The sequence below is a fragment of the Eleutherodactylus coqui genome, chromosome 5 (genome assembly GCF_035609145.1).
Source record: "Eleutherodactylus coqui strain aEleCoq1 chromosome 5, aEleCoq1.hap1, whole genome shotgun sequence".
NCBI classification, from domain to species: Eukaryota; Metazoa; Chordata; class Amphibia; order Anura; family Eleutherodactylidae; genus Eleutherodactylus; species Eleutherodactylus coqui.
The window spans coordinates 176,414,709-176,439,083 of NC_089841.1; the positions used below are offsets into that span (position 1 = coordinate 176,414,709).

The following is a 24,375-nucleotide window of genomic DNA, read 5'->3' on the forward strand; positions in this document are numbered from 1 at the left end:
ATGGAGCCTCTAGTACCCTGTTGGGCCACCTCTAGGTTGTATACAAGATGTGATACAGGGGCGCATGGAGGTTCTAGTATCCTGTTGGGCCACCTCTAGCTTGTATACAAGATGTGATACAGGGGCGCATGGAGGCTCCATTCTAGCTTGTATACAAGATGTGATACAGGGGGGCATGGAGGCTCTAGTACCCTGTTGTACCGCCTCTAGCTTGTATACAAGATGTGATATGGATGGGCATGGAGGTTCTAATACCCTGTTGGGCCGCCTCTAGCTTGGATGCAAAATGTGATATGGGGGAAAGTGGGGGAGGGGGGTGTCATGGAGGCTCTAGTACCCTGTTGTACCACCTACAGCTTGGATGCAATATGTGATACGGGGTAAGTGGGGGTGTGTGTGTCATGGTGGCTCAAGTATCCTGTTGGGGCGCCTCTAGCTTGGATACAAGATGTGATATGGATGGGCATGGAGGTTCTAATACCCTGTTCGGCCGCCTCTAGCTTGGATGCAAGATGTGATATGGATGGGCGTGGAGGTTCTAATACCCTGTTGGGCCGCCTCTAGCTTGGATGCAAAATGTGATATGGGGGAAAGTGGGGGAGGGGGGTGTCATGGAGGCTCTAGTACCCTGTTGTACCACCCACAGCTTGGATGCAATATGTGATACGGGGGTAAGTGGGGGTGTGTGTGTCATGGTGGCTCAAGTATCCTGTTGGGGCGCCTCTAGCTTGGATACAAGATGTGATATGGATGGGCATGGAGGTTCTAATACCCTGTTGGGCCGCCTCTAGCTTGGATGCAAGATGTGATACGGTTGAGCATGATGATATACAGGTTCCGTATGGTATCGGACCACATTTGCTGTAACTGAGCCTCTAGATTGTACAAACTGGTAGGCTGTCAAATTTGGCATTCCAAATAGTCCCATACATGTTCTATTGGTGATAAATCTGTCGACTGGGCAGGCCATGAAAGTGTGGCAATCCTGTGGAGGAATTCATGTGACACTTTTGTTGTGTGGCCGAGCATTATCCTACTGGAGAATGCCTCTTGGAAGCCGCTATGAGAGGCAAACACATGCCCTGAACATATCGCTGAGCTGTTATTGTCTCTCCTACCACTACTAGGGGTGCCCAATTATTGTATGTGATGGCCCCCCAGACCATTACACCGGCCAACGGGGGCAGTCGGTCACTCCACAGCGAAGGCAGGACTGAAGCGCTCATCCCTAGGTCTCCAGATGTTAACATGGCCATCATCAGTGCCCAAACTATACCTGGATTCGTCGCTATAGACAACCCGGTCCCACTCTAAAGCAGTCCAATTTCCTTGCTCACGACAACACTGCAACTGAAGGGGACAGTAGATGGGTGTCAAAGGCAGTACACGCATGCCACAGCATGAGACCAAACGTCCTTCAGCCAAGTACCCGAATATGGTTCCAACATACTCAGGGACCAGTAGCGATGGTGCCACCTGTCTTTGGATGGCAGACTACGAAACAGTTGGGGCTGTTCATGCTTATCAGATGATCCTCCCTATTGGTGATCTGTCAAAGTCTGAGCCTAGTCGCCCTGTGTGTGCCCTCATGCATCCACTGGTCCCAACACCTAACAGTCTGGTCAGAACCAGACCAGTTGGTGGGCAATTCATTGATACGACCATCCAGCTTCTCAGTCCAATAATGCGCCTCTCTCAGACTCTAGTAACGGTGTGAAATATCTTTCTAGTGGTCAACAAGTTCTACACAAGCAGAAAAAGAGGTCCCTACATACAAGGAGCCTCTGAGAGCCTTTTTATAAGCCAAAGGTGGAACCACCTTTAGTTCCTCAACTGGCAAGACTGTTCATCTAATCACACCACAATTCTAATCATTTCCACATCTGGCGGAGATGTAACCGCATGCCGAGTTTTGTAACAAAACTCCTCCCCCTTCTAGGGGGTTGATATTTTTGACAAATTTATATACAGAAGTACCTGTATTCAGAAGACAACAAAATAACCCACAACCACACCACATTCATACCACACGCAATCACACTGATACACTCCCACATAGCTGTCAGATCTCGGTAGAAGAACTCACAGTAATAAAGCAAATTCTCAATTATTAAGTAGTACTTTCAAGGGCCAACCAAATAGACCAGACCTCAAGTGTTATGGGCATTTTCTACTGAGATATAAAATCTTATGTAACAGTACATATTGACAAGTTGGACCCAGGGGCTAGCGCAGGGATATCAGACTTCCTAGCTATAGTGATTATTTTCCTCCTGCAAACAGCAAGAAACAGAAAAACTTATCATAAGGCCCTTGTATTATATTGCCAATGAGACCTAAGAGACACTTGTGGGGTTAGAATGTCAGGGAAGCTGAAATAGTTGCACATAAAAAAGGTAATAATCCTCCTCTAAAAGGGGGTGACTTGCAGGCATTACCACACCAAGCATAAAAAGGTGCCTTTCTCAGCTTAACATCAGAAACAAAGGTCCGATGCGGAGGCTCCAATCTAAACTAACAGGAGTATAAAATAATAGATTGACAAAATTAACTTGGATTATAACATTCTTCACGCTAATCACTGATGAGTAAAGTGAGATCTCTGCATCTTTCCAATCCTCAGGCGTCAAGTCAGCTAGATCTGCCTCCCACCCATAGAAGGCCCTACTGAAGATCTTTACCCCCAACTGATTGTAGGAGAGCATATATTTGGGAAAGAGGTTTCAGAAGGTCTGGAGCCTCATACAACTTCTCGAGCTCAATTAAGTATGAGAAGGCATTGATATCCCCAACCCCAAATTTTGTCTTCTATTTCCTTAAAAATTAATAATGAGTTCTCCGAGAGGACCTGAAATGAGAACTTGACCCCATTTTTGTTCAGTATGTCATACAAGGAAGTGAAGAGAAATGTGAAAGGTGGGTATTCACCCATAGAGGAGTTCTTGAAGAGTAAATAGGAGAAGCAGCATCTCCCATTAGTCTCTGAGCCATGTCCTAAATTTTGGCAATATTCTGCAGAGGAAGCAACACTAAACCTTCATATGATTAGTTAAAGCTCCATGCCAGAGCAGCTGCAGCATTATTCAGATCAACGGCCATCCTACAATGGGCATACACTAACTGCGAAGCTAGAAGACGGATTGTATTGCTGCAAGGAGCAAGACTTAGTTCAAATTACGCTTTAAAGAGAGTAAGACACTATAAAAGGGTTAACAATAAGAATTTATTAAAACCAAATGATAATTGAGCATAGTGGTGAATAATTGTCCTACGTTTGTAAACTATCGGATCTATATACAAAGGAGAATATCTATATACAAATGATAATAGCTATATACAAAACATAACGGTTGCAGATGTCACATCACAAAGTATAAAGTTAGCAAGTTACATTATTACCTAAAAGATTACAGATCACATATTACCATCACCAGAGGTTCCCTCACTTCTAGGGGTTCAGCAGATGACATTCTCATCTGGTATTGAAGTGTCCGGACTACCCAGAGCTTCTCATCCTTCCAGAGATTCCAAGAGCTTCTCCTCCTAGATTCCAACAGCTACTACTTCATAATTCCAAAAGCTTCTGCTTCTCAAACCCTCTCCTATCCTTTATACTAGTATAACTTGCTGAGTCATAGGCCATATTCTCCAAGCTTTGCAAACCAAGATGTTATCAATCTGAGACCATCTGAAGTAGCCAGTTTCATTGATCAAAGGTTCAGAATCAACAACTCAATTCCCTAGACAATGATGATGGTATCACAGGATTAACAAGACTCAACAGATTTCTGGCCATACAATGTATATGGACAGAGCTCAAACAAACCTATACACATGGAATTGTAGTAAAAGCAGGTAGCATTGTTCTGTATAAGTAAGACCAATATAGATATGTTAGACCTCTATCTTATACAAAGAACTAACAAGTCGCATACACATTTCACAGTTTCATCAAAGCTTCCTACACCAAACAGGTTTGAAGGCCACATGAATGTTCATAGCTATTCGCATGTAAAATACAAAATGGAGGATGAAAGACAAAATGGAAGGCTACAATTAGCCAATTATATTTGCACCACAATCCACCCTTTGGCTATTTGTAGCCATCATACCACTATTTCCTAATATGATCAAGATACATAAAATTAGCATACAATTTAGGGTTGGAATATATACTTTGACATATCATGGTTTGATCTTTAAGTTCTATTAATGAACAATTAGCAGTTTCCAAATGTTTCCTTCAAATGTTCCATATTTTTTCATAACAATAATACATTCACTTTTATTACACAGTTCCCTATCTTTTCATTTGCCATCAACATAAAACCAATCTTGTCAAATCTGGGCTCGAGAAAATAACGAAAACAAAAAATTCAAGAACCGTTAGATGTTGAATACAAATGTCTCTTCCTGTAAAATAGTTTATTCTTCTCGATCTTCTTTAGATCCTAAACCTATAGGATCTCCGATGCAGGGAAGCAGGGGGATTATTGTGCCCTCACTGCTTTCCCTGGTTAGCCAAAGAACAGACCCTAAGTAGGAATCTGTCCCCGCCCATTACATTGGTATCAAACAATCTTCTCCATTCTCCATATCCAGAAGTATCCGCAGCTGACTATAGAGCCCCTTTATTCCAATGGTGCAGATGCCCTCTGTACAGCATTTTGTTGCCCAAGGCCTTCAGGGAGGAGCTGTGATGCTTCACCATCCTTTGACGTCATCTGCTGGCGGTTATTATGCAGAGTATGAGGATCACCCCAGTGGCAATTTAGCAGCAGTCAGGCACACTTGTCAGTTCTTCAGGCTCAGTTGAATAGTCATAGCGTGTGGATAGGTGCAGCATGCACTTGGAGAAGATCAAATGTCAAATCACAATTGAAAAAGTCCAAAGGTCCTGGTGGAAATAAGTCAGTTCATAAATTTTCTCAGTCCCAAATAAACTTGATCCAAAATAATTCAGTCCATGGCAAATCAAACAAAACAAAAACAAAATCACAATCTGGGGTCTTGTGTGCTTTTCTTCACCCCTTCAAAACAAAAATCTGTAGTTCAAATTTATCCATCCAACAATCTCTGCCCAGAGAGACTTGATAAGTTTTCTGCTGTAGCAAATGAATATTTTTAATATTCCTAATCTTTCTACATTTCAGCACAAATACCTTCTACATACAGTAGACAGAACTCAAGAATTCTTACTATGTAAACAAACAATATAATATCAAACATTGCAAATCAATCAAGTTTACATTACAATAATCTCAGATTGATCAATATCATCATCAGTACAGTTACTTGTTTTTCACATGTTATCAAACACTGCGAACCAAGTTAAGCAAATTTTATAACTCAATATTCCTAGATTTGTCATGATCCTCTTCATTGGTAGTTACGTATTTACCACATCCCCTTCCTAGATTTGTCCCAACACAGTTTTTCACAAGTACATTATTATGCAATATATTCACATAATTTTACTAGTTTCCCACATAACAAAACCCAAATAGATATTGTATTAGTCCAACTCATGTAAATGAATTTGTACATTGTAATATCCCAACACACAATCATCAATTATGAGTATCTCACACTCACTTTCCCTGCCTTCAATCCATTCATTCAATATGCAGAGAAGTCTCCTACCTAAATACAAAGAACCATACATTTGCATACCTTTGTATTACACTCTGCATTTTCTCAGAAACCTGTTACCAGGATCCACAAACATTGAACATATACAAACAATTAACATGTAGACAGACCACAGACAAACATTAGACATTGAACAAGGGTTTTCCTGCAGCTAATGTGCAGAATAAAAACATTGTCCGTTTTTTCAATACACATGAGTTCTTCTGAACTCCATATGCAGTGGAGCTCCCAAAAATAAACAAAAAACCTTCTCTGAATTTAGGCCTTTTTGTGTTTTTTACAAAAGCAAAAACTAGCACTATCTATTGTAAGGCGATATCAGATGTCAATGAATGACCAAGGTTATCCCTAGAAACAAACAAATGGGTTGTTAGCATCTCATCCCCAAACAAACAGTCTTGAAGTCTACCCTGTAAAACAAAACATATTAGAAAAAGGAAAAACATTTATTTTTCAAAGCCAAAGATCTCAGCCAGTACATCCTTGCCGGAATATGTCTCATCACCTGTTATCTTGAAGAAAGAGAAAAACAAAAGTACAGTGAGACAAAAAGCACATTAAACAAAAGATTATAATCATTATAATCCCACATTGCATTTGGAGTTCTATCAGGTACGTTTTTCCCCAATTCTCCCCCGGGGTCATATAATCCCCTTTTCTTATACAGTTTCCACATCTCATCTGTATGGATCCCATCTATTTTCTCCCATGGGACCCCAGCTTTCAATAAAGCTATAAACATATCTCTCCTGTTTACTCCACTTTGATTCACCTTAGTTCTTCTAGTACAATTTGGATTTTGATCTTGCTGTGATTCGTCCTCATTAAGGAACGGACCCAAGTTTCCCAAATCTCCCAACTGCCTTACCGCTTCCAGAACCTCAGCCACCGGATGACCAGTCTGATTTATCAGTACAGGCATGATTACTTCTTTATATGCAGGGGGAGCGGTTTTGATCATCTTATTCCTAACACATGTAGTCAACACTCTTCTCATCAGATCACTTTGCTCATTCATCGCAATTGCATGTTTCATCACTTCTTCCTTAATTCTCTGCATACAATCAGACAGAGTATACCAAGGCTTCTCTGTGTGCGGCCAATCAGAATCAGTAGGATATTTAGATCTTATAGCCGTCGCCACCACATCTAGTAGAGTGGATCGGCCCTGCTGGACCTGTAAAGTCCTGAATGCTTCAGCTACCACTGGATCAGTTGACAAATTAACAAATTTGGGTGCATCTTTACCATCTACACTTACACCATCTGCTCCTCCATCAAACAATCTTACTATCCAGGTTATCAATGGTTCATCTGGTTTCTGTGCAAATCTTTCATGAATGTCACTTAATTTCTGCTGTGAAAACTCCTCCACTACATCTCTCTTCACTGGTCCTTTTGGAGTGCTCACTGTTCTGCACTTCATGATGGGATTTGCTTTTACAGGAGCAGGAGGTGGATCAATTTTTCTACACTCATTAAAATGTCCAACTTCCTCAGCAGAATCTGAGAAATGCTCAGATTCATCTGAGGAAGAGTCCCAGATATCTCCATCCCACTTATTAGGGTCCCAATCAACTCCCGCCTTGGTCACTACAGTATGAACCTTTCTCTTATTTACTCTCCCTCTGCGTTTGCGGTATTTGTATTGTGCGACCCTGACAACTGCCTTTTCTGCTACTGTACTGTACTGATCTGCTTTATCCATAAGCAAGCTGTTCTGACATTGGGCCATCACCAGAGAGCTACGCACATCACACATCTCCTTTTTCAGTTGCTGCACTTCCTGCAACGCCCTCTGATATTTATCGTGCATCTTCCGATACGCACTCAACAATATCCATCCTCTCCGGCACACAGAAGCAAATTCTTTGCCTTTTTCTACTTTTACTTTCTGCAAACATCTCACAACATCCACGGGCTCTCCACCCTCCAACACATCATCCCACGGCTCACATAATCCACCACACTGCGACCACTCAGCGGCCAATATATTATAGGGGGCTTTATTCCACCCTGGGATAACTGACAATTCATCAGACACTTTTTTGTTCTTAGTTACCGACATTTTCGTACTATTGCGGATTTTCTTAAACAGCGACATTTTCACACTATGCCAGATTATCACAAGAAATTCTTCAAATATCAGTTTATCAAAATTTTCCTTAAAAACAAACTAGTATATTACTCTCTGCGTAATCCTGTTCACAGCGCCATTTATGTATTGCTGGAAGGAGCAAGACTTAGTTCAAATTACGCTTTAAAGAGAGTAAGACACTATAAAAGGGTTAACAATAAGAATTTATTAAAACCAAATGATAATTGAGCATAGTGGTGAATAATTGTCCTACGTTTGTAAACTATCGGATCTATATACAAAGGAGAATATCTATATACAAATGATAATAGCTATATACAAAACATAACGGTTGCAGATGTCACATCACAAAGTATAAAGTTAGCAAGTTACATTATTACCTAAAAGATTACAGATCACATATTACCATCACCAGAGGTTCCCTCACTTCTAGGGGTTCAGCAGATGACATTCTCATCTGGTATTGAAGTGTCCGGACTACCCAGAGCTTCTCATCCTTCCAGAGATTCCAAGAGCTTCTCCTCCTAGATTCCAACAGCTACTACTTCATAATTCCAAAAGCTTCTGCTTCTCAAACCCTCTCCTATCCTTTATACTAGTATAACTTGCTGAGTCATAGGCCATATTCTCCAAGCTTTGCAAACCAAGATGTTATCAATCTGAGACCATCTGAAGTAGCCAGTTTCATTGATCAAAGGTTCAGAATCAACAACTCAATTCCCTAGACAATGATGATGGTATCACAGGATTAACAAGACTCAACAGATTTCTGGCCATACAATGTATATGGACAGAGCTCAAACAAACCTATACACATGGAATTGTAGTAAAAGCAGGTAGCATTGTTCTGTATAAGTAAGACCAATATAGATATGTTAGACCGCTATCTTATACAAAGAACTAACAAGTCGCATACACATTTCACAGTTTCATCAAAGCTTCCTACACCAAACAGGTTTGAAGGCCACATGAATGTTCATAGCTATTCGCATGTAAAATACAAAATGGAGGATGAAAGACAAAATGGAAGGCTACAATTAGCCAATTATATTTGCACCACACGGATATAAATTAGGAGCCACCAGATCCCCTACCCTCAGGGTTTAGAGGCCTGACGAGACAACAGATTAACCCTAGGTGGGCTTCCCTGCCTATTGCAGGACCATAGCAAACCATTTAGTCCTTTAAATAGTTTCTTAGGAATCATTACGGATGAAGAATGGAAAAAACAGAAGTATTTAGGAAGGTAAATCGTTTTGAACAAGTTAATGTGATCCTCCAGCGACAGGGTCAGATGAGCCAAAGCTTTATGTTGGCACTCAGTACTAAGTGTTTAATGCAACAAACTGACTAACACCCCGTGAAATCATAACTCACAGATACTTGAACTGTTCCACAATCTGAACCAATACAGGTAGGGACGAATCAGGGCTATAGCTTGGAAATAAAAGGAACACGACTGACTTAGACCAACTGACTCACAGGCCCAAGAAAGTCCCAGAATAGAAGCCATAGAAGGACTATCATCTGCACAAAGTGAGATCTTCTCTACTAATGAGCCCAGGGGTTTTCCCCGTGATATTTGCAGACTGCCAAACCGCCACGGCTAATGGTTCAATGACCATGGCAAGTAGGAGTAGAGACAGGGGGCAGCCCAACCTCATGCATCTATCAAGAAAGACGGGGTTGGAGACACCAAACTTTGTGTGACTTCTGGCTGTATGAGATTCCTATAGTATTTTGATCCAAGTCCTAAACCATAGCCCCTGTAAACCACACCAAACCTGTATAGAAGTATGTTAGTGGACTGCCAATTACTACAACCTCAGAAGGGCCACAAATCTGTAATTCCATGTTACTTAAAGGAGTTTTGTCAATTAAAAAAAAAAAAAAGTTCTATACTCACCTATTCCTCCACAGGCAGACTCCTTACCACATCTTCACCTCACTGATCTTAACCAGCCCTCTGTGTCAGCCAGCTTGTTATGAAGCCAGCATTCCTTGCATTCCTCTTCCTGCAGGTCAGTGAAGGTCTCATTCCTGTAACATAGCGTTCACTGGCTAGGAAGAAATGCTGATCTATTGCAAAGACAGCACACATGAGCAGTCTCTGCAATAGCTCAGCACTCCCTGCCAGACTGTGACTTACTGACATAGCGTAGATTGCCGGGCAAGAAGAAGACTGCTTGAGAATGTACATAACGTCACAGGAAGCAGAAGAATCAGCCAGTTGGAGGTACCCCCCCTCCCCCGAAATGCAGGAGACAGGAGAAGATAAATAAGTGAGGTTAAGATCTGATAAGTAGACTGTCGGGGAAGGAATAGGCGAGTATAGAATATTTTTTTTTTTTATGACAGAACCCTTTTAATATGTACTTAAGAGGGGTTGTTCAAGCTTTTTGTTTTCCAAAAACAAGCTTCCATGCAACAACAATCAGGCGTATACTCACATCTTCCCACCCCTGGTATGACGCACGCTGCTGCTCCTGGGTCTCCACTGTGACGTCATGTTTACAGGCTACAGTAGCCAGTTTATGGGACGTCACAGGCTGCTGCAGCCAATGACAAAACTCAGCATTTGGGTGCAGCAGCCTGTGATGTCCCGCTCCGAGGCCGATTGCAGCTTGCAAACAAACCCCCGGACACGAAGGACCAAGAGCTAATGCGGGAGATGCACGATGCCAGAAGTGGCGAGTATATGCCCGTTTATTATATTATTGCATGGGGAACCTGTATTTGCAACAAAGAAACAAACAATTCGGTCAACTGTTATGTCATTATTTTATCGCAAAAACTAGGGCGTTTATTAAATAGACAACGTACACTTATCTTGTACAAAAATCATAGAAACACGGCATGGAGAATAGGAGGCGAAAGATTGTCTTTTCCCCTTCAAGGCTGTCAACACATTATCAATCCAGGTTTCAGCTGAATATTTCAGTTCTCTAAAGCCGTCTACACCGTCTCATCTAGAGTGTCTAATGGCATGTCAGGCAGCACAGCACTAGCACTCAGACTGCCACTGATTACTACTGTCTGCCGAATACATGACGGCAGAGAGCACTGTGGTGGGTTCTATCATCATCTACATTTTTTGTAAATATACAATAAGGTGTAGTCTCTTTTTAGATTAGACTTAGGGCTTATTTAGACGACCGTATATCAGCTCGGTTTTCACGCCGAGCCGATATACGGTGTCCTTGTCTGCAGGGGGGGGGGGGGGGGGAGATTGGAAGAGCCAGGAGCAGGAACTGAGCTCCCGTCCCCTCTCCGCCCCTTGCCACTATTTGCAATAGGAGGCGGTGAGACGGGGCGGAGCTAAGTCCCGCCACTTAGCTCCGCCCCACCCCTCCCATTGCAAATAGTGGTGAGGGGCGGGGAAAGGACGGGAGCTCAGTTACTGCTCCTGGCTCTTCCATCCTCCCCCCCCCCCTGCAAACAAGGACACCGTATATCGGCTCGGCGTGAAAACCGAGCCGATATACGGTCGTCTGAATCCACCCTAAGGTATACATTTTTTCAGAGCTGAACATGGGACAGGATACAAAAGTACTGAAGTGGCTCAAAGGACTTCATTTAAACACACACACACGTACGTACAAAAATAAAAAAATAAAATAAAAAAACTGAGATTAAAGCCTGCGATTCTTGACTAAAATCAGTCATGAGACCTTGACAATACAGCAGCAATGTGTGATTTTATTTGGACATCCAATATACAGCCTTCATTATGTTACGAGAGACGTGTGCTTGCTTTAGGTAAAAGTAATTATCAAAATGTCATGATCATACTCCAATTGTCTATGTTGTTTCAAGTGAATATACAAAACTCTGCAGTGTATTTTATCAGAGAAATACGCTCCTTTCTCCAATTATCAGGCTCCTTTCCTCCTCCCCCTCCCTCCCAAACCGTTCACTCACTCTGAAAAACTGTTAGACCGTCTTGCCTATCAAAACAGATTTTAACAGTTCACTGACAGATCGGTTTACGTGCTGCCAATACAGGTCTATAAAGACAAGATGAAAAGCTCAGAGACCCATACAGACATGCAGCTGCAGCTAAAAAGAGTTTTACTGTCTCACTAAAATCACATGTGCACAGCTCAGCACTGGCGTAAGTACAGGAGATGCAGGGAATGCAGTTGCACCCGGGCCCAGGAGCCTTAGGGGCCCATAAGGCCTCTCTTCTCCATATAGGGAGCCCAGTGCTATGATAAAGCATTACAGTTGGGGGCCCTGTTACAGGTTTTGCATTGGTGCCCAGGAGCTTCAAGTTAGGCCTCTACGTTAAGAGGTAAGAAAAGTTGAGGGCCCCAAGATAAACTTTTTCACCTGGGCCCATGAGCCTTTAGCTGCGCCCCTGCTGCTCAGTACTGCTGCATAATGTCTTCCATACTGCAGCTTCCCTGTATACGACTGATAGAAACACTGAAGCAGAATCTCCTCTACTTTCTGTGTATAATGTATGGGAGACACATCAGCTAGTCTCCACCCACTAGCTCACCGTAAACTGAAAACTAGATATCGAGGCTGCAGAGGAGAAAGCTACTAAACAGTGCAGGATACAAGTCATATAATGGCCAGAAACAGTGTTATTCGCATGTACACACAGCAGATTATTCTGGAAAGTCATAGGAAAGTTTAGGCATATTTCAACATACATAGATGAGGATTGAAGAAATATCCTGCTTGACATACATGTTGTTCAAACTGCAGGCAGAATATTATACAACAGGAGTAGTTGAGTAGATTAATGCAGAGTAGCCAATGTATATGCATATTTGTTGTGCAGAATGCAGACAATAAAATGGTATTTCTGTATAATGTGATAATTACCCATCCAGATTTTCAGGCAGAAATTCCACAGCATTTATAGGAGCGGCAAAGTGGATGCAATTTTACCAAATCTCATACACATTCCGCATATAGAATACACACATAAGCCACAGTGGAAGTGACCGGCTGTGCAGATATTAAATCTGCATCATGTCAATGTATGCTGTGTACTTTCACCTTTTGAAATGCACAAAATGAGTTCCGCAGCAAATCCACAAAAAAATCTGTAGTGTGTATTTTTCTGCTGATTTCCCCCCCCCCCCCCCCCCCACTGAATTTACATCCCGCGTGGGGAAACCCTGAAGGTGCCTGCTCTATAAATCATCCATGTAATGCAGCCCTGATCCCAAAGTTTTGTTATAAAGTATTTATTACTGTACTACAATTAGTAAATAGTGACCCCTTATGGACAAGTGTGGAAGTGGCGAAAAAACGCAGTACAACTTATCTGTATGCTAGTCATACAATCAAATGGATGAGTGAGCGGGAGGAGATGAGTGGAAGGCGGCTCAGGCCTGTGCGTTTGAATGCTTAGTGCTGCAGAGGCGTCACACTGCGACGGCCCATTCCCTCAGATAGCATTAACATTCCTGTCCGGCCGCATCAACACTTAACACGGCTGTCATCAAGGGATTGAGTAATTGCAGAGCACACTAAAAAGCAGTGTGTGACAAGGACTGGACCAACCGCCTAGTTGTGCATGTGTGATACCCTGCCCTTAGCACAAAATAAAAGGGAGCAGGGGTTAAGTGCTGCTTCATTGTGGAAAGCCGTCTAGAAATCCATCAAATTCCTGAATGAGATGTACCATCATACCCATTCTGGAGACGTACAGTAGACCAAAGCATGGTTTACAGAATGTAAGTGGCCTATTTAGAGGCATCCCTTAGTATTAGGACCTCTAGGCACTGCTAGATGTGACTCAATGATAACAATATCAGCATGATCCGTGTGATTTCCCATTGCTCTCTAAACAAACACACCTGAAAAGGTGTAATAAAAGCACCGCATGCGAGTAAGTGTACCACACAGGTAGGATTACATGGGAGTTCATGGGTTTTGTAAGAACGTTCTGCAGTCATATGGAGGAAAAAATGCAATAAAGCAAGCACATGAAAACCAAAACTACTGCGGTTCGCTGAAAATAAGACCCAGTCTTGTATTCATTTTTACCCCAAAAGAGACACTAGGTCTTATTTTTGGGAAGGGGGGGGGGGTGTCTTATTATACTTACCTAGCAGGCTCGGTCAATGTTCCTAAACCATGGCATTGATTGGCCAATTCATAAATTCCGTCTCCACAACGCGATGGCTGTGATTTGTTCGAGTGCTGCTCAGCCAATCAATGCAGCTGTGATTGTTTCATCCAGCGCTATCACATTGGTTCATCGAGCGCTGCATTGATTGATTCTCGAGCGCTGCTCAGCCAATCAGAGCCATCGCTTCCAAGAGGCAGGATTTATGAATTCCGTCACCGGGAAGCGATTTTCTATGGGCGGCCAAAGACTGGAGGAAGCCTGCTAGAGCTCCGGAGAGCAGCGGGAGGGACATGGACCGAGCCTGCTAGGTAATCTATTGTTTTTTTCAATGTAATGCAGTTAGGGCTTATTTTTGGGGAAACTGTACTTCTCTTGGACTAACTGCTATTTTCTTATGGCTTCAAAGGGGCTGTGTCACGAAGATCAGCCTCGCCTCTACACCTACTAGGTCAGACGAACATCATGAAGTAGGTGTTCCCTACTCGGGTCCCCTCTAGGTGAGCCACAACGAGAGAGGATCTGAATAACTGACTCCCATTTGGGCGGACTACCCCTTTTGGAATTACTACAATATGGCATAAAGGGGCTGTGTCATGAAGACAACCCCAATTCATATGGATATTGGGGTATAAGGACATCGCAGAGGGAGCTAAATATGTAATCATGCAACAGTGCAGACTCCATGAAATAGATACAATCCTCCTGAACACATGCGAACACAACATGTTATGACTTAGTCTTGCTTGACAAAGGCTCAAACGATGTACGTGTTCACATATGGGGAGTAAACCAGGAGGATTGCACCTTTTACATGAAGTCTGTGTGCTGTTGGCCAATTCCATAGTTACTCGGATTGAAGAAGGGGATTTGATCGTCCCTTATGGCAATGTGCATGCCAGCCAAATAGGCTGTAAGAGGTATTTATTGCTACATCATAAAGTCGGGGTTCTCCTAAACAGGGGTCACTCATCTGAATTGCTACCATGTGATATTACATTTCCTCTGGAGGTGACTTTTGCAGGGGAAATGCCTGGCTGGCCCTCACATTCTTCGTCAGCTTCTTGCTAGGTGTGCAGGGAAAAAAAATGTCTTAAGAGGGACTCTACCTAATAAGTACGTTTATTTTGCTGGGTCCCTAACGTCTCAAGTGGGAATCACTATAGTTTGTTTTCCTTGAAAGACCTTTCAGTCGTTCAGTTCGCTGTATCAGTGAATGAGACGACTGAAAGATTGGTATTTAAATCAAACAATTAGCGAATAAGCCAATGATGCTTACATACAGATATAATTAAAGCATTTGTTCCCCTTCTAGCTGTTTTGCAACAGGAAGCAGACAGCTCCGTACATTGCATAGTGGCCCAGGTTGGTACTGCAGCCTGAGAGCCATTCACCTCAACCAGCCACAGTATGATGACATCTGGAGAACTTCCCCTCTTCATATGAGCACAGTGATCACCACTTATTAGCAGGTCCTCCTGGACTCACTGGTTGAATAGTGCGGTTTGGTCACAGAGATGACAGTCCTCCGTATATAGCACCATTCCTGCCCTCCTCATACCGCCTGATCCATGCCAGACCTCAGCATTTCCTTGAGGGCACTGTAGTCCTGACAGCAGTGTCCACACAATGGCCTCTCATGACTCCCCACAGCAGCTGTACAGTATCGGCACCTGCCGCTTCTTCAGCCATACCAGCGCTGCTGCTCAGAAACTAGCCAGCAACACAGAGCCGGGATCCTGTACAGAAATCCTTCCAGCAGTAGCATCTCCAACCTACGATGTGAGAGTATATAGTGGTCAAGCCAGTGATCATCTATACGGATGCAGTGGCGGGACTAGTTGAAAATTCTGGCAAGACTGAAAAATATTGTCGCCACTTGCAAAATTTTGGTCGCGTTGACGACTATTTTAGTTGTCATCAGGAGACCTGCACAATCGGTGAGAAAATCCTAAAAATGATAAACCTTGCATACAAATCTGTCTGATTACTAACAGCAATATTTTTGTGGTATATGAATCATATGAATCCCCCCCTCTTTTTTAAAAATAAAAAATAAAAATCAAGCACCCAGAAAGAGTTGTCGTTTTATTGCAAAACTAGGCATGCAGTTGCATCTCAGGCAGATGTGCAAACGATTAGAGTTGTGGGGGGATTAGATGAACGGTCTTGTCCCCTGAAGCCCTAAAGTGGTTCCACCCTTGGCCTATAAAGGCTCTCGGAGGCTCCTTGTGTATAGGGACCTCTTTTTCCACTTGTGTGGAGCTTGTTGACATTAGATGCCTCTATGACGCAATCTAAGAGATTTCATCCAGGTAACAGAGTTTGAGAGCGGATCGTCTGATGGTCCGATAAACACAGGCAGCTCCAACTGTTTAGTTCTCCGCCATCCAGAGGTTGGTAGCACTATCGCTACAGACCCGTGTCTGTTGGAACCCTTTCCAGGCTTTGCTGAAGGACACTTGGTCTCACGGCACCCATTAAGTGTACTGTCTTTGACACCCACTGTCACATTCGTTTGCAATGGCGTCATGAACGACAAAATTTACCTGCTACAAAGTGGAACTGGGTTGTCTGTAGCAACAAATCCAGGTTTAGTTTGGGCACTAACGATGGCTGTGTTCATGTCTGGAGACCTAGGGGTGGGTGCCTCAATCCCGCCTTTGCTGTGGAGAGTCACATTGCCCGCACTGCTGGTGCCATCGTATACAACATTCGGTCACCCCTAGTAGCAGGACAAATGACAGCTCAGCGATATGTTCAGGACATCCTGCAGCCACTTGTGTTCATCTCATGGCGGCTTCCAAGAGGCATTTTCCAGCAGTATAATACTCGGCCGCACACACAAGGGGGGGGGGGGGGGGGGGTCACAGGAATGTCTCCACAACATTGTCACACTTCTGAGGCTGCCCGGTCAACAGATTTATCACCAATAGAACATATATAGGACTATCTGGGACGCCAACTTCAACAGCCTACGAGTTTCCATGATGTAGAGGCTCAGTTACAGCAAATGTGGACAGATATGCAGCAGGATACTATACAGAACCTGTATACCTCCATGCCCACCCATATCACATCTTGCATCCTAGCTAGAGGCAGTACAACGGGGTACTAGAGCCTTCATGACCGCCTGTATCACATCTTGTATCTAAGCTAGAGGCGGTACAACAGGGTACTGGAGCCTCCATGTCCTCCTGTATCACATCTTGTATCCAAGCTAGAGGCAGTACAACAGGGTACTGGAGCCTCCATGTCCTCCTGTATCACATCTTGTATCCAAGCTAGAGGCGGTACAACAAGGTACTAGAGCCTCCCTTCAAAGTTTCAGTTTTGCTGAAATAAATTGTCCTTTTGCTTTGATATTGTAATCACTTACTTATATCAAAATTACAAATCACACGTATGGAGTTTAATTTGATTTTGACAACTTCTAAGTGAGGGATTTTTGTTTTACGATTAGTGTAAAGCCCCCTTTACACGCAACAATTATCACTCAAAATTCGTTCGAACGATGGCTTCTGCGCAATAACAGTTGCGTGTAAATGCTTTTAACTTTCACTCTTCCGCTGAATGATGATTTTTAGGTAAGCATAAAATCCATCATTCAGCCAGAGAGAGACAGCAGGGACTGCATGCTGTGTTCTCCACGGGACCAGCTGATTACATTGTATTCAGCTGATAGCCTGCGGCAGCCCCTGTGCAGGCAATGCAGTTGAGTGGAAAGTTCAGACCACATGCTGGGATTTGGAAACAGCTGCTGGAGACTCGTTTACACACAAATGAAGGTAATAAACTGCTAATGGACATTAGTGCCCATTAGCAGTTTATGCAAAATGATCGCTAGAACTGTCAACCTTTCAATTGTTTGAAAGATTGCCTTTGCCGCTAAATGAGCCTTAATACGTGACTGAAGGATTAGACTATACAAATGAAGTTGACTATGACTTTTACAGCTTTTTTCAGGAGTATGGTCATGGTTGCTGACTGGTGAAAGGGCATTAGCTAATTTCCATGTGAGCATAGGACCATAAAAATGGGTGAATCAGATGGGAAAGGGAGGGGGAGGCTGTACTTATGAACTCAGACAAGCATCAGTAGAAAAATATGCAATCATAGAATATAGATCTATAAATGGAAAAGCTCAATAACCCGCTCCCCTATATCACGATGAGGTCATCAGATATGGCTGCATAGGAAACCTGACAGCTCTGGGTTAAAGAAACAAAAAAAGTTTGCAATTTCCAGCGTTTTAGGATGTCTAAAAAACAAAAACAAAAAAATAATATATATAAGCGACAAGGCCAGCACAGTAGCAATCATCTACCCAAGTACTCCTACAAGGATGTAGACTGAAACTGCCTATGCTACAATACAGTGTGCAGCAGAGACGAAACTGGGAAGGCCAAGTCCTGCCTCTAGGGAATCGTCCAAGTATTAATCTATTCAAATGTTAAACCATGTATATTTTTAACAGGCAGAAAAAAATTACAATTTGACCTAAAGAGAAGAATTATATGTTACTGGCACTCAGGCAATCCCTACCTGCTTTCTGGCCTTCTCCTCCCGGGCCTGAGCCTTCATCTGCTGAACTTCAAGAGAGTCAGCTTTCCTTCGGCGCATGAACAAGTCATGGTTTCCTATACAGAGCTGCAAAATCTAGGAACAAAAGAATTGGAAATCAGAAGGTAATTATCAAAGGGGTTGTCGTGAAATATTCTATAATCTGATATCAGCCATGGAGAGACGCCGCAGCACATTTGGCAGGACACACCTAGTGAGTATCACACCTGTGTTGGAGCCTCCGGCTTAAAATCCCAGAAGAATAAGAGCTGCATGCAGCGCTTTCTCTTCCGTAAAATAGCCGGGTGGAAAAGACCCCATTATAGTCAATGGGGTCTGTCTGGCGCTGTTTGGTTCCATCCAGATATGAAGCCGCTTAGCCGCAGGGATTCCCCTTTCCTGCTCCCTGAACTGAGCAGGAAAGCGGAACCCCCGAGCACAAGTGTGACACCAGTGTTATTTAGACTAGGATCCATGCATGATATTCACTGGGCATCAAGGAGTTGTCTCAGTAACAGTCCTATGTGTAGAGACGCCTCTCCACATCCAATGTCAGCTAAGACATCAATTGTTCAGAGGTAAGGAGAAAAAAAAATCATTCTTAAAAATAAAATAAATAAAAAGAAGTAGCTTGGAGCACAAAACGAATGGGACTGTGTAGGAGGGGTGCACAAACTATAACCCAGGGGCTACAGGCGGCATGCAATGCCATTCTTTGCAGCCCTTCAACCTTTGTCTTTGTGGAGCTGTTTAGTTAAAGTTTCCATGTCAGAGAGAAGAGAAATAGAGCAAAAATAGAAAAAATAAAATAAAAAGCAATGAAAAAAAAGAGGAAGTTAGAGAATTAAATTATGTACATTACATAGGGGTGAAAAATACTTTTGCACTTAGCACTGACCCTTCTACTTTTCTTATTTAGGACTTAAAGAATGGTCGTGCCAAATTTCATGTTTGTGTGACACTGGGAAGTTAGCAAATTAGTGACAAGCCAGTGGGGGCTTTCACCTTTATTTTATATATATAAAGAATTGTGAGCAGATTGCTGGAGATAAACAATGACAGCAATATTTTATCGAGGTAATGCAACTAATAGATTTGGATTAAACATTTATCTGTGTGTAAGATTTCATATCATACGAAATCTAATGAAAGCCATCGATGAAATAGATCCCCATAAATCAATCAGCATATCACAATATACATGACAGACAAGAAAAAAGGCATTCTCTAATGTTCCTGCTACGTTATTTCATATATTGCATTGTACAATGTTCTATATGCATATATATTCGCACCTGCATGTACCCATGTTTCATCTTATGTTATTATATATTCATTTTTTAATATCTCAGACTGTGGCATCAATAAATGTATGATAAATCTGATCTTACATTTAACCCTTTTGGTGTTCTTGTGTCAGGGTTGAGGATCCAATACACGTCGCGTTTTACGACCAATTCTTGATTTATTTTAACCTTTCTAGTATTAGTAACCTTTTCTATGCCATACAAATAAAAACTACTTAGGTCTCCTTGGTGTTTTTCAATAAAATGTCTCGCTGCTCCGGAACTGCTGGTACTCACATTTTTTATGCATCTTAGGTGTTCTGCTATGCCTCCGTGTAGTGCAACCTACATAATTCAAGTTGCATTTGGTACAAGTAATAATGTAAATTACATCACATGAATCACAATTAATACCATTTCTCATAGTAGAATTCTTTGTACCATGACTATTTTCAAACCTTTTTTCTTTTTCACAGCAACACAACAAGCTCCACATCGTTTTTTGCCACATTTATGAAAACCTCTGTAGTTTAACCAATGTTGTTTCGTTTTTTTCCAATGTAAATTAAGCTTGGTGATAGTACATACCCCAGGCTTTTTTTTTAAAGTAACACACAGGATCCCTTTCTCCAAAATATTTTTAGGGTTTCATCTTGTTCCAATATTGGTAAAAATTTCCAGAATAGATTCCTAATAGTGTAGAAATTGGTGCAACAATAGCAGAACACCTAAGGTACATTAGAAATTTAAGTACAAGCAGTTCTGGAGCAGCAAGACATTTTTATTGAAAAACACCAAGGAGACACAAAGTAGTTTTTATTTTTATGGTATAGAAAAGGTTACGAATACTTGTCCACGGTCGTTGCAGAATATCGCCAGTGATAGATAGGTTCACCGCGGAGAATCGCACCATGCCGCGATTTAGATCCTGCGAGCAGAGAATTGCTATGATTCTCTGCTCGTGGAGGCCGCGGTTGCGCTTTCCATAGCGACACTATGGAAAGCGTGCCCCATGCGTTACCCATGGCCGCATTATCGCCGTGGGTAACGCAATGAACAAACGCCCATGGACAGGCAGCCTTACTTGTCAGAGGTGATCAAGACTCCTTTTGTCAGTTGAAACGTGTTCTGTCTAGTCTGCTGCACTGTGGCACAATTTAGTAAAGGCAAAGTACTGGTTCACGTGAAGCCAGCTTCTTCTCCTGCGTATTCCTGTATGTAATGCCGCCAGGCAAAAAATCCGTGAGACTGGGAAAATTCAGATGCCGTGGGATGAAGGGAAGGTGAGCAGCAATGTTTTCATTAAATTAACATACCCTGTCCAGCCAAGTTGATTAGTATTTGTTGGTCGCTTACTGAAGTTTTGAATGGGACTGTCCAGGACATGCCATTAGCATTTCTGTGGTCTTCCTGTCCCTCACTAATAAGGCTACCAGTGGCCACAAGAGATGCCTAATGAGTGGAATGCTGCTCATTGTCTAAAACCAGTTCTGCAGTTTTGAGGTAAACAATCCATTAGGATCCTGAAAAGAATCTTCAAGTGACCCATGCCATTGCCATAGCTTGGGAGAAGCCTGCCTGACTCCTATCTCAGTAGTGGGCATGTAGGCGTTTACAGTTCAAGAGACATTATAATATTATAACGTAACATTTCCCATGCATTTTCTGGCTAACGTCAGTAATATGGTTGTGCTCGGGGAATCCACTCACTTCTTATGGTCCAAAAGTGGGATCATAGGACACTGGGAGCTCTCAAGATATGACACCCATGTTTGCTATGCATAGATTACTAAGTTTATGCACTAAAACATGATGGTTTTTCCGAGGAAGCTTCCTACAGGAAAATATGACCAAAATCTGAATCCTGATTGAAAAAGTGTGTAATCCTGCAAGTACTCAGCCTTCCTTTGTAGGTTAGCCTCTTTTTAAAATATTTTTTGTAATAAAGCGTTAAACCTATTAGTTAAGACCTTGCTGCTCTCCAGACTCCATAGACCCAAGACGTGTGGTAATCTTGACTAACGGAGAGGCAGGGAGGCCTGTATCCAGTAAGAGTAGAATCCAAGTGGCTGACTGGCCTCATAGAAAAATCAGTCAGTGGTAGCAGCGACTGTATTTGGGACATGCAGGACCATGTTGGGGTGCGATTTAAGTTTCATCTGGCAATGAGTGCAGGAGTGAAAGTCAGCTCGTAGTCCTGCCTGGTGTCACACCCCGTGAGCCCCGATGTCTGTGACAATTAACACATTACATAACTCACCAGCTTGTTTACTCGCAGCTTCGAGGAGTTAAATTTAAAGACATCAATCTTCTTATCAAGTGGTTTGATAGTAAACTGAAATAAAAAATAAATATATGAATATATAACAGTTCTACGTGGATAGCTGCATTTCAACTGACAAGCTGTCTATATACATATATCTTCCCCTAGGTCAACTGCACCACACCAGATTTTACAGTTAAAGAATAGGGCCCAATGCACACAGCCGGATTCACATTGAAGAATCTGGAGGGGGCGTTCGCCTTCAGATTCCGCAGCAAATACTGGCCATAGACATGCAATGTAATCGCGGGTTACCATGCCCACGAGTGGAAATCAATAGCGATTTTCCACTCGCGAGGGGGAAAAAATTAATTAAAAATTGCAGCATGCTTTATTCTGGGCCAGATCCTGCATGGACATCTTCCACTGAAGTCCATGAAAGCCATCCGATCGGCGGCCCATCCGCAGTGACAGCTGCGGGTGGGCCGCGGAATCCGTGTCGTCATCTATACTGCGCATGTGCTGGCCGGCACATCCACATATACAGATGTAGACACTGCATACAGGCATGCAGAATCCGACCCGGTTGTGTGCATTCGGCCTAAAGCGGAAATTGGCACTTTGGCTGTAGGCAAAGGTGATCATCACACACAAAGTAATACTTCTATGAATCCCTCTATACAGGATGCCCTTCAGCATAGCTGCACATTTAACTCCCAAGCTGCAGATATTTTGTGTACGGGAAATAAAACTCTGTATAGATTGGAGCCTAAATGTACATTCAAGTTGAAGGAGAGCACCAGTGAACTCTGAAACAGTGGGAATAAGGTGGGGAATACCGTATATACTAGAGATGAGCGAGCGTACTCGGAAAAGCACTACTCGCTCGAGTAATTTGCTTTATCCGAGTATCGCTGTGCTCGTCCCTGAAGATTCGGGTGCCGGCACGGAGCGGGGAGCTGCAGGGGAGAGCGGGGAGGAACGGAGGGGAGATCTTTCTCTCCCTCTCTCCTGTCCGCTCTTTCCCTGCGACTCACCTGTCAGCCACAGCGGCACCCGAATCTTCAGACCCGAGCACAGCGATACTCGGATAAAGCACATTACTCGAGCGAGTAGTGCTTTTCCGAGTACACTCGCTCATCTCTAGTATATACCTAAGTCCTAGCCGACCCGAGTATAAGCCGAGTCAATACGTTTTACCAGAAAAACTGGTAAAACCTATTGACCTGAGTATAAGCCTAGCTATATTCGAGTATATACTAGGTTAAAAAAAAACAAAACGCAATACTCACCTCCCAGCTGGAGTCTCTTTCCCCGGTGCAATGCTGTCCTGGCACGATGTTCTCCCCGGCGGTGCGGCAAGCTGCTTGAGACTTCTCCCTGCTGTCTTATCCCTGGCTCGGTTTTGAATTCCCCAGTCGTCAGTGCTGTGTAACTAAGAGCTGTGATTGGATCGAGCGCCAGCCAATCACAGCCAGCGCTCGACAAACCAATCACAGCCATTCAGTCAGGTCATTCACTGAATGGCTGTAAATGATCGCGCGCCGGCTGCGATTGGCTGGCACTTGATCCACTCACAGCGCTTAGTTACACAGCGCTGATGGCGGGGGAATTCAAAACAGAGTCGGGGAGATGACAGCGGGGAGAAGTCTCAAACAGCTTGCCGCACCACCGGGAACACAGACACCGGCTGGGAGGGGAGTATTATGTTTTTATTTTTTAAACTCAGTTTATACTCGAGTATATACGGTAACCTTCCCTCCAGGCAAGAGTATTATTTGCAGCTTCTTCTCCAAAGAATCAATCTAAGTAAAAAAGTTACTCTATAACTTTTAAATAATCATATACACAATGAATAATATTTTTGTATTTCAATACAAGGTCTAGTAAACAGATTACATAATAATGTGACATACACCTCAATTACATAGTGTTATTGGGACCTCCATTTACAGTGTATCACATGGAAATGGAAACTCAAAAGATTTTGTTGCACAACAACACACATCCAGGCTGTAGTCAAATTCCTGCCATACACATTGTAGCATATTATGACTGACTGATGCAATGGCTTCTGTGATGTGTACTCGCAGATCATGCATGATGGGTGGTAAGGGCGGCATGTAGACCATCTTTAACCCCTTGAGTGGCGGGTTTCCTACCACCCTGTCGTGCCCACCAGGGCAGGTTTTTTAAAATTGTCTAATCATTGAATTTCAACTAATTTTGCAGTTGCGTCTCAAGAGCCATAACTTTTTCATTTTTCCATTGACACAGCCATATAAGGGCTTGTTTTTTGCGGGACAAGTTGTGATTTTTTAAACAGGGGGGAGGAAAAAAAGAAATGGGGAAAAAAGAAAAAAAGGGGCCATGTCATTAAGGGGTTAAATAATGTATTAACTTCCTTCTCTGGGTCATTACG

At 42.9% G+C, this 24,375-nt stretch overlaps 1 protein-coding gene across 5 annotated transcripts in view; it reads right to left on the reverse strand.

Annotated features, from left to right (window-relative positions):
- Nucleotides 1-24,375, reverse strand: part of NF2 (NF2, moesin-ezrin-radixin like (MERLIN) tumor suppressor) — a 93,841-nt gene that overhangs the window by 49,937 nt on the left and 19,529 nt on the right. For all 5 annotated transcript variants that reach the window (XM_066603795.1, XM_066603796.1, XM_066603793.1 and 2 more), the window contains 2 exons: nt 21,951-22,025; nt 18,387-18,500 (listed from right to left, as the gene is read on the reverse strand). In XM_066603795.1, coding sequence (XP_066459892.1) covers nt 18,387-18,500; nt 21,951-22,025 — 189 coding nt within the window. The remainder of the gene's footprint in view (nt 1-18,386; nt 18,501-21,950; nt 22,026-24,375) is intronic.